Source organism: Monomorium pharaonis, chromosome 8, assembly GCF_013373865.1.
Source record: "Monomorium pharaonis isolate MP-MQ-018 chromosome 8, ASM1337386v2, whole genome shotgun sequence".
In the NCBI taxonomy this organism is placed as follows: domain Eukaryota; kingdom Metazoa; phylum Arthropoda; class Insecta; order Hymenoptera; family Formicidae; genus Monomorium; species Monomorium pharaonis.
In genome coordinates this window covers 11,655,536-11,668,859 of record NC_050474.1, presented here as the reverse complement: position 1 = coordinate 11,668,859, position 13,324 = coordinate 11,655,536, and the positions used below count along the sequence as shown (strand labels likewise).

Below are 13,324 nucleotides of genomic sequence, written 5' to 3'. Positions count from 1 at the left end.
TTATTTTAACTGTAATGTCTGCAAAGTAAAACCAAATATAGAAGCGACTGAAAATCTCGCTCACCATTTTGTTGGTAATATTTAGAATTGTGAGTCCAACGAAATCCTGTACAGAGGCCAAAGTCAGTCAATTTAATATGTCCGTCGCGATCGATTAGAATGTTGTCTGGTTTAATGTCTCTATGAATAAACCCCATTTTGTGAACACTTTCAACCGCGCACGTGAGCTCGGCGATATAAAATCTTGCCAACGGCTCCTTGAAGATTCCAAGTTTAATGAGTAGTGACATCAAGTCTCCACCAGGTATATAATCCATGACAAAATATAAATTGTCCTTATCCTGGAACGAGTAGTAGAGTTTAACGACCCATTCGTTGTCGGCCTCCGCCAATATATCACGCTCGGCTTTCACGTGCGCGACTTGATTGCGATTTAGTACGTCAGCCTTGCGTAAAGTCTTCATCGCATAAAATTGATTAGTATCGAGTTTTCTCACAAGCGTAACCTCACCGAAGGCGCCAACACCGATCGGTTTGATTTTCGTGAACATCGATTTGTCCATTTTCGCTCGCTTTAGTCTAATGTAATTGGATTCTTTCTGAGACAGCATCTTTCTCATCATGCACTGCGCCTCTGCACTTAGGCCAATTTTCGCCATCTCTGTCTCCAATTGCATACGTCGATATAGTCGCTGCTTATGTGATTTGAGGATATTTTCCACGTGCTGTTCCATAAAAAATTTGAAAGCCTGGGGAGAATAATTTCTCACCTTGCAATCCCTACGTTCCTCTTCCTTCTCTATGCTCATAGTCTTGCGCTCTGGAATAGGAGACTGATGCTTAATTTTATAGGACGATGGCGTACTACCGCTGCCGTCACCTTTCGTGCTATTGCTATTCTTGGTACCAACAACGGTATTTTCGGGCAGGGATGAATGATTATTGTTCCTCGCAGATATGGAAGTCGAGGCGACCAGTGACAATGATGGCGCATCCATCGTGTGTTGACAATTATCAGCCGGAGAGTATTTTCTTTGAAGTGGTGGGTGATGAGGTACGGGAGAAGTTCGTGACGCATTACCACTTTCCATCGTCGAAGAAATAATTGTAGTGTCCTCGGAGGGGGTGCTATAAGGTGGCGGCGGCAACGGATGATGTATACCGCGCTGCGCCGCTAATGCCTGCATTGTTGTAGCGTAACTCGGCGGTTCCGTTGTCGGTATACTAGTAGGCGACGGAGTCACATTATTTACGGGTGGATAAACGGGCGGTGGTTGTTGTTGCTGCTGCTTCTGCTGAATGGACGACGCATAAGAAGGCGGCGGGGGCGGCGTGTTACTTGTGGAAATTGACTGCGGCGCCGTGGGTGCAATAGCAGTCTGCAGCACTGGTTTCTGTACTTGCGTACTTTTTACCGATTGCATGATAATCGGCGGTTGTGTTTTAGCTTGCCGTGCACCCCACGCTTGCAGCGGTGTCGGCCGCGCCATTGACGTCTGTGTGCTGGTGGGCGATATTGCGGATACAGTGATGGGACTAGGTGTCCCAGCGGACGTCGGTCCCGAATAGATGCCTGACGATGGACTTTTACGATAATCCTGCTGTGATTGTGTGGGACTTTGTCGATTTTGCATGGAAACGCTGTAAGAAGGTGGCTGTACTGGCTGACCAGAAGTTGAGGATGGGACTATCGGATACGGTGGCGGAGGTTCGACCTGGGTATTCGTATTGCTATTACTCGTCTGATAAATACTGAGCGCTTGCATTTGTTGCGTCAGTTGTTGCTGCACCTGCGGACCGTTTTGTACAATCATCGGCTGGCGGCTGCTGGAGTTATTGGCATTCGCCACCGGACTAGTTCCGCGTTGCGGTGGATTTACTGACGTTGATGTGGCGCCGGCCGTGCCGGATGCCGTCGATGTCGATCTCGTCGGCACGACCGGCGCAGGTGACATTCGCTTGAGCATTTGCTGCATGTTGGTAGGCACATTAGATTGACTATACGGCCCGTGAGGTGGTGGCGGCGGTGGTGGTGTGGAACTACACCGAGGTGGCGGCGGCGGTGGCGGTTCGCGATCCACGAAATTACTAGGTGAATACTGACGGCTCAACTGCGGATGCGTGCTAAGTTCCGTGAGGCGCGGACTGTCAGATCGTGAACTGCCCGCCCCACTGTCCAGTGCGGGACTACCACGCTGAAGATTCAATTCCCTCTCGAGACTCGGCTTCCTGATAAGTTTAGTGTTGAGTTTACCAAGCCCATTTAAAGATTCTCCTTGAGCTTGCTTCAAATATTCTATCGCTGCGTCTAATCGCCATCCCGCGAATTTCAAGGCACGTAATCCTATTTCCTACAAGAATAATTACGGTAAATCAAAAATTTCTAAATTTTTGTCATTTTATGTTTACAAGAAAAAGAGCGAAAACTCTGAATGCTTTAAATATAAATAAATGTTCAGTTGATCTGTAATAACAAGTGTCAAATGTTGTCGTGTGTCTTACCTCCGAATATCCCATAGCTAATAGTTGTCCCAACACTTGTCGCTGATCCGGTTTATCTGCAGCGGATCCAGAAGCGCCAGAAAGACCACTGAGACCCGAGGCAGAGCTAATACCACTGGTCGTGGATATAGTAGAAATTGTACTAGCAGCGCTGGAACCTATCTCTCCAGCTCCGCCGATATTCGCGAATGGTAGTAATGAATTGCGAATCTCAGCTAAAGCCTTCTGGTGGTATCCAGAACCGCGAGTGCTCGATTTGCCGGCAGCGGGCGGATTCATAGTGGCCCATGCTAGGCCCTATGGGACCTAGCTTTAATTTGACTATGACACATGCGAATGTATCTATAACACAAAACAAAAACTATTTTTGTATTAGTTGAATTAGCATACATTTTTTATACTTAAAATGGCACAAATATTATATGTAAATTTTAATGGCGGTCCCAATTTTTTACCATGAGAGATGGGATTACCGACTGCAATCTTAGTACACATATGTACGACATTTGCACATACATATGTCGTACATGTGTGTACTAAGATTGCAGTCGGTAATTCCATCTCTCATGATAAAAAGTTGGGACAGCCATTAAAATTCACCCTGTATATGTTCAAAATTTAATGATGAAATCTAACAATGAAGAAATTCTAACGCAGTCTCTAGTACAGCAATAAAAAACCTAGTAATAGATTTTACTCTTACAGCGAATTCGATTGCTTATGTCACTTGACTAATACATTCCAATGGTTACTTTAAAAATATTCTAAAAGTATATAAAGATATCTAAATGCACAAAAGTATAATATAAACATTTAAATAGATAAAATATTTAATATATATTTCATCAAAAATGATAATAATTTCATCAGACAAGATAAAATTAACTTATTATATATTAAATTAATTTTATTGTTGTTTTCCTATACAATTAAAAAAGTGTTAGAAGAAAGATATCTATTTATGTTACGCGGATAATAGGAACTTGAGCCTCAATAGACGACTGATGAACGTTTCGTGGATTATTAGTAGAGGCTTCATGGATCCTCGATGACTACTGACAGACATTTCGTGGAATTGGAGCTTCTTTATTAATGACACAAAACATCCATCAATCATCCACCGAACCTCCGTAAAACCTTCACTACTCACCGCTACGTGGTATTTTTTTTTAATAAAATACACTTTCTAGGTGAATAAAAGGGGTTCGTCAAGAACGCAGAAAAAAGTGAGATTTCGCCCTCAACATATAATACAAGAATGATGAACTATATCAGTCTGCAAAACAAATTGATAAAAATGAGAAGGACAAAATAAAAACTTTTATTTAAGAAAAATAATATGTTTAATGAAATATAAGAAATATAATAATACATTTAATCAAGAAATATTTATAGTCAACGCTATTTTAAGTATAAAATATTCTTATAAAGGCACTTTTGCATTTTGTTAAAAATACATTTTTTATATGTAGTGATCCACGAAACATCCGCGAGCCGTCCATCGAAGCTCCATGAAGCTCCCACCAACGATTCACACAACGTCCAATAGGCATCCTTGACGTCCAATGGAAGTCCGATGAACGTACGCGATGTGGAACTGTGGATTTCCAATGGCTCTGTATTGGATGTCCAATAGACGTCCACTAGAAGTTCAAACTTCCATGGCAGACGTCCATTGGAGATTTCGTTTTTATGTGGGCATGTTTCTTCTAATTCGATGTAATTAATTTTAATAGAGTTTGTGTCACTTTGATTTTATACACATAAAATAAGGCTATAAATATACATATTATTAATACATTTTTGTATTGTGTGCAATTATGTATATTCGTAATCTTATTTTATGTATATAACCGAAGTGACAAAAACTCTATTAAAATCAATAATTAATTATTATTTATAAAAGATATATCGGAGATATCTGATTGTTATACTTAACCCGTTTCAGGTCGATATTTATTATACGATCCACTGGAAACAACTGTCTATACCGATATTTTGGTTGGCCTTGACAACCACGTCAAATCAGAAGAAATGCGGTCACAAGATCAGATATTATTGTGGATTATACCATTGTTTTTGACATCAAAAAACGAAAAAATTCATATAACACATTATTCCCAAACAACACAAATTGAATCAATTTGATGAGTCAAAAAGACATTAAATTGACTCAAAATGCATCATCGATACAAAATGACTTTAACTTGATTCTATTTTAACCTCTATTTTAATCTATTTTAACCTTTTTTGTTAACTTTCATTATATACGATATGTGGATGCATTATTTGCATAAATTTGTGTAGAAAAAATGTAAATAAATAAACGATATTATGAGATTGACATAACGTCATTTTAACTTAAAGTAAATATAACTTTATCTTTTCATTTTTATACGTAGGTCAAGCTTCAAAATATCTGAAAAAATATAAGTTTTACAAAAAATGTTGCCAATAAACTTGTAATATAATGTTAAAAAATGTATTTATTAAACAGTTATCAATTTAACAAATAATATTATTACTGTGGCGCATTAGAGTTTTCATAATTTATTATAAATATACTCACTCGAAAAAAAAACGGTACACCTAAAATTTGTCAAAATCACTAAACTTCCAATGACGATAACTACGCGAGTAATAAAGATAGGAAGGTTTCTAAAAAAGGAAATTAAAGCTTCAAACGTCTAATTTAAGAATCGATTCATTAAAATTTTGCGTAACAATTTTTTTCAAAATGGCGTATGACAAACCAAGAGCATGCAAAATTGAAAAATATTGGTCCGAGTTTGTGACGATCCATGGCGTGAGGCAAGTATCGCAACTTAATTGGATAAAAAGCATGCGATAGAACAGAGTCTCCCCTTCAAAATGCTTTTTTACTCGTCTCGATACGATGATTTTTCGCTGAGATATGCGCATTTATAATTAAAAACTGCCTATTTATTCAAATGCGCATATCTCAGCGAGAAATCATCGTATCGAGACGAGTAAAAAAGCATTTTGAAGGGGAGACTCTGTACAATCGCATGCTTTTTATCCCATTAAGTTGCATACACTTGCCTCTTGCCATGGATCGTCGAAAACTCACAAGGAGACCTTACAGATTATGAATGATCGATTTTTTTCATACTTATAGGATTTGAAGATCAGTACGTAAATGCTGCTTGGAAAACTTTGCTAGCTGTATTAGGTGCTGAGAAATTCAATTTTGAATTTTTAACAATGCCCAATTTCAACTATTGCAAGAGTAAAAATTCCGGGTTTTCCTAACAACTATGGTTAGTCTTTATTTTAAAGCTCGAAAGAACTGTCTTCGGATTGTGAGCGTTTGATGTATATGTGCATGTGTGTTGCATAGCTGACAAACCACGGAATTTTACTACTCTAGACTCACATTAACACAAGCAAATCTGAGTACGTAAACAGTTACGTGAACAAAGTCTTCCCATTAGGGAATTTTGATATTCGATTTTACCACGTAGAAAAATCATTGGGCTATATCAGCTCCAGGAACTGCAATATCTAATAAAAATAGACGATTTTCTGACTAATTCTTATTAAAAAGTTTCATCGTCGGCATTAGCGTTACCCAATGTGCACCACGGGAAGGCTGCGCGATCGGAATTTGCACATCATGGGGCTCTGAAAAATGGGAGCGTGTCAGATGCGCACAGTAATAAACGGACACAGCAGGCTGAGTGAAACAGACACAGACCAAATGCGCACAGACCAAATGCTCACGGACCAAATGTGCACGGACAAAATGCGTACAGACCAAACGGACACAATAACCAACAAACTTACCACATGGGTTGCAATTTTTCGGGCATCTCTACCGACGGGGTGGGTGCGGGAGGGGGGGGGGCAAAGTCCCCCTTGCACCCACCCCGTGTGTGTGTGCCTGTGCGTGCGTGCGTGCGTGCGTGTGTGTGTACAAAGCATTCTCTGCACCACATAGATTTGCGACTGTGCGCATTTGGTCCGTGTGCATTTGATCCGTGCGCATTTGGTCTGTGTGTATTTGGTCTGTGTCCGTTTCACTCAGCCCGCTGTGTCCGTTTATTACTGTGCACATCTGGAACTCACTCTGAAAAATGCCGTTTTATGTGTGTAGGGAAGGGGTGTTTATCTCAAAGATAAGGACTCCGTGGCTCGTCAGTTCCACGGTATTTTGCTACTCTAAACCTTCCTTAGGTGCGCGCGCGCGTGTGCGTGTGTAAGCGCGAGCGTGTGTAAATGTGAGTTTATGCGTGAGAGAGAGAGAGAGAGAGAGGGAGAGGGAGAGAGAGAAAGAGAGAGAGGGAAAGAGAGGGAGAGGGATAGAGGGAGAGAGAGAGGGAGAGAGGGTGGGAGAGAGAGAGGGAGAGAGAGAGAGGGAGAGAGGGAGGGAGGGAGGGAGGGAGGGGGGAGAGAGAAAGGGATTTTTTTTGATTGATTGATCTTTTATTAGCTTTCTCAGCTATTTTCAATACATATATATACAATTTTATGCTACATCATTAAAAACAAACTCTTTTAGCATTCGTTTAAACATCTCTAAACGATTACAATGTTTAACTTCGGGTGGTAATGCGTTATACATTAACACACCCTCATAAAATAAACTTTTTTGCGCGCTTCTTGTTTTTCGAAATTCAATAACAATATCCCCTGCCTGCCTAGTTTCGCGTTCTCCCTCTACTATTCTAAGTCTATTACTAAATTGCTGAGGCATTATGTTATTTAAAATTTTAAAAATAAATATGCACGTGTTGTAATACAGCCTTTGTCTTATGGTCATAAATTGCAACGCTTGGTGCATACATTTAACTTTGGTACGTCTGTCACATTGCAATATGACTCTCATAACTCTATTTTGCGCTTTTTGGAGCCTACTTAACTGTGTATCTCCCATATCTAATAGTAGCGTCGCACAATACTCAAAGTGAGGTGCTACAATTGTTTTGTATATCGTACATCTAGTGTAAGCCGAGATAAAGTTTCTTATTCTATTTAAAAAACTTATTTTTTTCCCTATTTTCTTTAACATGTAATCAGTGACCGCTAAATCTAAGTCTATCATCAATAATCATACCCAAGTATTTTATTAATTCTACACGCTCAATCTCATTTCCATCCAAACATCTCACAGTAGTATTGCCTCTCAATTCTTTTCTTATCCCTCTAACTAACATATATTTTGTTTTCCCCGAATTCATCTTCAGTTTATAAATATTCATCCATTCCTCCACTACGTTAAATGCAATATTCAATTTCCTCTCTACTTCCGCACTACTCTCACCTGTTACATATATTAAGGTATCGTCCGCAAACATTTTTATATTACACATATCCGAGCAGACGTTAACAATATCATTCATATATATTATAAACAACAATGGGCCCAATACCGAACCCTGTGGCAATCCGTATTCCGTAGTCATTATCTTAGACCATCTATCATTAAATTGAACTTGTTGCATTCTATCTTTTAAGTACGACCTAAACCATTCTAGAACTGTTCCTGTAATACCATACTGGTATAATTTCTCTAATAATCTTTCTCTATCAATTGTCTCGAAAGCTCGTTTAAGATCTACAAAAATAACTCCTACTATTTGTCTTTCACTAATAATCAATTTCCATTCATCTATAACTGTTTGAATTGCTGTTTCACAAGAATAATTTTTTCTGAAGCCCGACTGATGTTCCGTTATGATATTATTACTTTCTAGGTAGACCTCAATTTGCTTTTTAACTATTATCTCTAATACTTTTTCATATATTGGTAATATATTAATAGGCCTATAATCACTTGCCCTCTTAGGTTTCTCTACTTTTGGTAGTGGAATTATCATGGATGTTTTCCACTCTTTCAAAAAACAACCCTCACTCAATGACTTATTTATTATATCACAATATTCCTCTCCAATGACACAAGACACCGTTTTTAATATATTGCTAGTTATTCCTTCTTCTGTGCCTTTCTTTTTTTGGTAATTCCCTAATAATTATTTTCACTTGTTCTGTCGTAATTGACTCAAATTTTTCTAGCTCTCCCTTCTTTTCAATACAATAAATAGTTCTCTTATTTGTGCTCGTTTTATAATTCTTATCTATAGATTTTATTATGTCTTTAATACTTTGTATATAATATAAGTTAAATTTATCAGCTATATCATACTCTATATTATTGTCTAATATTTCAAAATCTATTTTTCCTACAACTTTCGCGCCTATTGGTCCTCCTCTAATAATTTCTTTTAATGATTTCCACATAGTTGTGGGATTGTTACTATTATGATCAATCATGTTTTCATAATATTCTTTTTTCTTTATTCTAATTAAATTAACTACTGCATTTCTTTCTATTTTAAATTGTTGCCAGTTTTGTTCCGTGCTATCGTACAGTGCTTTTCTATAAGCCTCATCTCTTCTAGTCGCTAGTTCTTCTATTTCCTTTGAATACCATTTTTTCCCTTCCCATATTTTTGGTATTCTAAAAATTTTCTTAGGTGCTGAGATGTCTAGCGCATCTACAATACTATTAATTAAATTCTTTGCCTTTACATTAATATCTAACTCATTAATATCTAAATCATATCCTTTTTCTAAATTACTCTCCACTAGCTTAATAAACTCATCCGCATTATATCTACTATAATCCCTGCCACTGAATTCTTTATATTTATTTACAATCTTGTTCGTATTTATCACAACTTTTATCCACGCATGATCCGTTATCTTAGGTTCGTACTTGACTTCTACATTTATATCTTTATTCGCAAAAACTAGATCTATAATTGTTTTACTATTTTCGGTAACTCTCGTTGGTTTATCCACATACTGCTTCATACCTAGACTTTGCATAGTCGTTAGTAGTTTATTTGTATGATAAGAGTCTGTCATACAATCTATATTAAAGTCTCCTAATATTATACACTCTTCTTTTATTGTTAATTCTTCTACTATCTCCTCTAAGAATCCTATAAACTCTCCATGTGACGCACTCGGTGAATGATATATTACCATTAACACTCCTTTAAACAATTTCTCTTTTACTTCTATTGCAACGCACCACACAATCCTTTCTAATTTTTTCAATACTACTATTTCATACTTGATATCGTCTCTTACATACAGAGCAACTCCCCCTGTATTTCTATTTTCCGCGTCGCATCTAACCACACTGTATCCCGGTACACTTATTTCACTGTCTTCAATTTCCGCAATCAGTCTCGACTCCGACAATGCAATAACTGCCGGATTTAATTTCTTCATAATCTGATGCTGTATCTCGTCCTTATGTGCCATTAAACTTTGCGCGTTTGTATATATTATCTAATCCTCTTCTTTCTGTAATTGCTATTTTTTGGCTTCCCATCCACCTCTCCTCTTCTCCTTTTCGATAGCCCTCTTGTATGTCGGGCATTCCGGATCCAGAGCATCATGATCGTCTTTTATTTTTAAATTATATGTTTTTATTTTAAACATACAATTTACACATTTGTTCTGCTTCTCTCTACATTCACTTGCTTTATGCTTTCCTGTACATTTATGACACGTTTCATCTCTCGTACAGTTTTTTGCAATGTGGTAGAATCCCCAGCACTTGAAACATCTCTTTATGCTAAAATGATTGAACACAGGACATTTTCTCCAGCCTATATTCAACTTTTCTTTTTTTAACATCAATTCATGTGTTACTTCATCTACTTCAATTATTAAAGATCTACCTTCTTTTCCTTTCCTTCTAGATTGACTATCATCCATATTTTTTCTTTTCGGGATTTTCTTAACTATGCTTATACGAGATTCACCAATACTATTCTGTTTCTTTATTGTATCTATTAGCTCATCGTCATTCAACTCTATTTCTTCCTCGCTAATATTAACAATTTTTATTTTCGGCTTCTTTTGTACTGATTCTGTAACATTATAATTGTCACCTAGTTTAGACTGTACTACATCTTTTAATTTATCTATTTCTTCTCCGGTCTCACATCCTAGAATTACTGTTCCTTCTCTTCCTTTTCGTACCTTTGTTATCCCCATTGGCATATTCTTAATATCAACTTTTTCTTTTATTATTTTTTTAGTGGTCTCACTTTCTTGCTGAGTCTTCGGTTTGATAATTATGATGTTTTCCTTCTTTTTCTTTATTGCCTCACTGTAACTGCCGCGCACATTTTCCGCTGACGCCTGCATTCCTCCTCGTATTATTTTTCGTAGGTCTTCCATTTCTTGTTTAATAGCTTTTATTTCCTCTTGCACTGTTTCCTTAATCAGCATTTTTATTTCTCGTTTGCATGCCATTTCATCTTTCATCTCTCTCATAGTTCTTACTAGCCAATCAATTTTCGTATCCATGCCCACGTTGACTCCTATCGCTCTGCTTCCGCCACTTCCCGTCGATCCCGTAGAACTTAGTCTTTCTCTTCCGCTTCCCGTCTGTATTGGTATTTTTTTCACATCTATCTTTTTCACTGTCTACTGTGAACTTCTCATATGGGCCAGGACAAGACACGTATTCTCGATTTCTGTCATACACCTTATGTTTACTTGCACATCCAGGATGGAAGAAAAGTTTGACACATGACTTACATGTCACAACCTGACTTTTTATTTCCTTCTTACATGCGGCACATCTATATTCCGCATATTCATCGACCATATTAGTAGGTAACGGCTGATGCCGATCCTATCGATACGGGCGCCCACTCACGTACGTAACTTTAATTAATATACACGTCACTATAAATGTCTACCTGTCGCGACATGTATGACCCGCATGGAAAATATACTGATTTTCCGCATAGATCCACGCACTCTCGCTAGAAAACTTTGGTCCTGTTTGGTCCTTACGCGTATTCTTACAGCCACAACACCTTTTTATAATTTTCTTTCACTTCTTAATCACTTTAAATTAACTGCATTTGCGGAGCGATCTTTGACACGTCCATCACGGTAGAGACGCGAGAGAGAGAGAGGGAGGGAGGGAGGGGGAGGGAGGAAAGGGATGGGGAGGGAGAGGGAGAGGGAGAGAGAGAGGGGGGAGGGGGGGAGAGAAAGAGATAATATTGCATTAGTAGTGTGTATGACCATCTCTTGCACGAATAACCTCCTCCATGCGACGAGACATACTCTTTATAAGAGTTTGAATTTCAGCTTGTGTAATGTTCATCCATTCATTCTCAAAAACTTTTCGGAGTTCTGATAATGAATGGGGTGCAGGTACATAATTGCGTACTCTTTTGCCGAGATTGTCCCAAAGATGCTCGATTGGATTTAAGTCCGGATTCATAGGTGGCTATTCGAGTAAATTAATGCCAGCTTCATTGCAGAAATTTAGCACTCTTATTGCTACGCGTGGTTGTGCATTATCTTGGATGAATATGAAACGCTCTCCATTGCTAAAGAGAATGTTACTCCAATCTGCGTACGTCCAATTTGCATGACTCACTGCAAAATTGAGCCGAAGTACACGATGACGCGTAAGCAAAGGTGCAGTTACAGGTCTTCTTGCATAAAGCCCGTTTTCCCAAAATCGGTTTCAAACAGTATCAACGCACACGTTAATGTGGCGGATATCCTGTAAGTTATTTCGAATGTGGACAGCTGTTTGATGACAATTTGTTAACAAGTTTAAATCAATAAATCGGTCATCGTGTTCATCGGTCACACGAGAACGTCCCCGTGTCTTCGCTGGAAGGAATTGGTTTTAAAGTACCTATTGTAAGAACGTTGCGCCGATGATACAGATAAATTCAATGATCGAGAAACGTATCTGCGACTTCTCTTATCTTCAATTAATGCCACAACTTGAGCAACGACTTTAGGAGTAATTGTAGCCATAATTAACCAAATTTAATGGAGAAACGGTAATTGTTGTTTATTGTGCTTCAAGAAAAAAGCAACAATTTTTTCAACGGAACAAAAGACTGAATTTATGTGTATAATTTAAAATATTAATTTCAATAATAGCTGCTAAAAATTTGAAATCGCAAGGTTAAAAAAATTTGCTACAAAAAAGCAAAAGCAAAGGAAGCAATTATGTAGAATCAGTCGCGATGAACGTTAAAAAAAAAAACATCCGCGAGCGCCTACTCGTTCTCTTAGGCACGTCCGTGCATGCGTACGTACATACACACACGCCAGTAGGAGGATTTATTTACTTCGGCGCGTTCGCTTAAACTAGTGCTTGGAACACTGTAAACAATGTGTTCACTTTTAACACACTTTATTTTCAATTTTGTGTGTTCAACGCTAATGCCGACGATAAAACTTTTTAATAAAAAATAGTCAGAAAATCGTCTATTTTTATTAGATATTGCAGTTCCTGGAGCTGATATAGCCCAATGAACTTTTTCTACGTGGTAAAATCAAATATCAAAATTCCCTAATGGGAAGACTTCGTTCACGTATTCAGATTTGCTTGTGTTAATGTGAGTCTAGAGTAGTAAAATTCCGTGGTTTGTCAGCTATGCAACACACATGCACATATACATCGAACGCTCACAATCCGAAGACAGTTCTTTCGAGCTTTAAAATAAAGACTAACCATAGTTGTTAGGGAAACTCGGAATTTTTACTCTTGCAATAGTTGAAATTGGGCATTGTTAAAAATTCAAAATTGAATTTCTCAGCACCTAATACAGCTAGCAAAGTTTTCCAAGCAGCATTTACGTACTGATCTTCAAATCCTATAAGTATGAAAAAAATCGATCATTCATAATCTGTAAGGTCTCCTTGTGAGTTTTCGACGATCCATGGCAAGAGGCAAGTGTCGCAACTTAATGGGATAAAAAGCATGCAATTGTACAGAGTCTTCCCTTCAAAA

At 37.9% G+C, this 13,324-nt stretch overlaps 1 protein-coding gene across 10 annotated transcripts in view; it reads right to left on the bottom strand.

Annotated features, from left to right (window-relative positions):
- The window catches only part of LOC105835667 (serine/threonine-protein kinase Warts), a 105,396-nt gene that overhangs the window by 6,531 nt on the left and 85,541 nt on the right, over window positions 1-13,324 (bottom strand). For 8 of the 10 annotated variants that reach the window (XM_036290738.1, XM_036290742.1, XM_036290735.1 and 5 more), the window contains 2 exons: window positions 2,503-2,844; window positions 65-2,351 (listed from right to left, as the gene is read on the bottom strand). In XM_036290738.1, coding sequence (XP_036146631.1) covers window positions 65-2,351; window positions 2,503-2,781 — 2,566 coding nt within the window. In that variant the 5' untranslated portion in view covers window positions 2,782-2,844. Of the gene's footprint in view, window positions 1-64; window positions 2,352-2,502; window positions 2,864-3,959; window positions 4,252-13,324 lie in introns of those variants that run through there. The other 2 variants (XM_036290743.1, XM_036290740.1) reach the window with 2 other exon arrangements.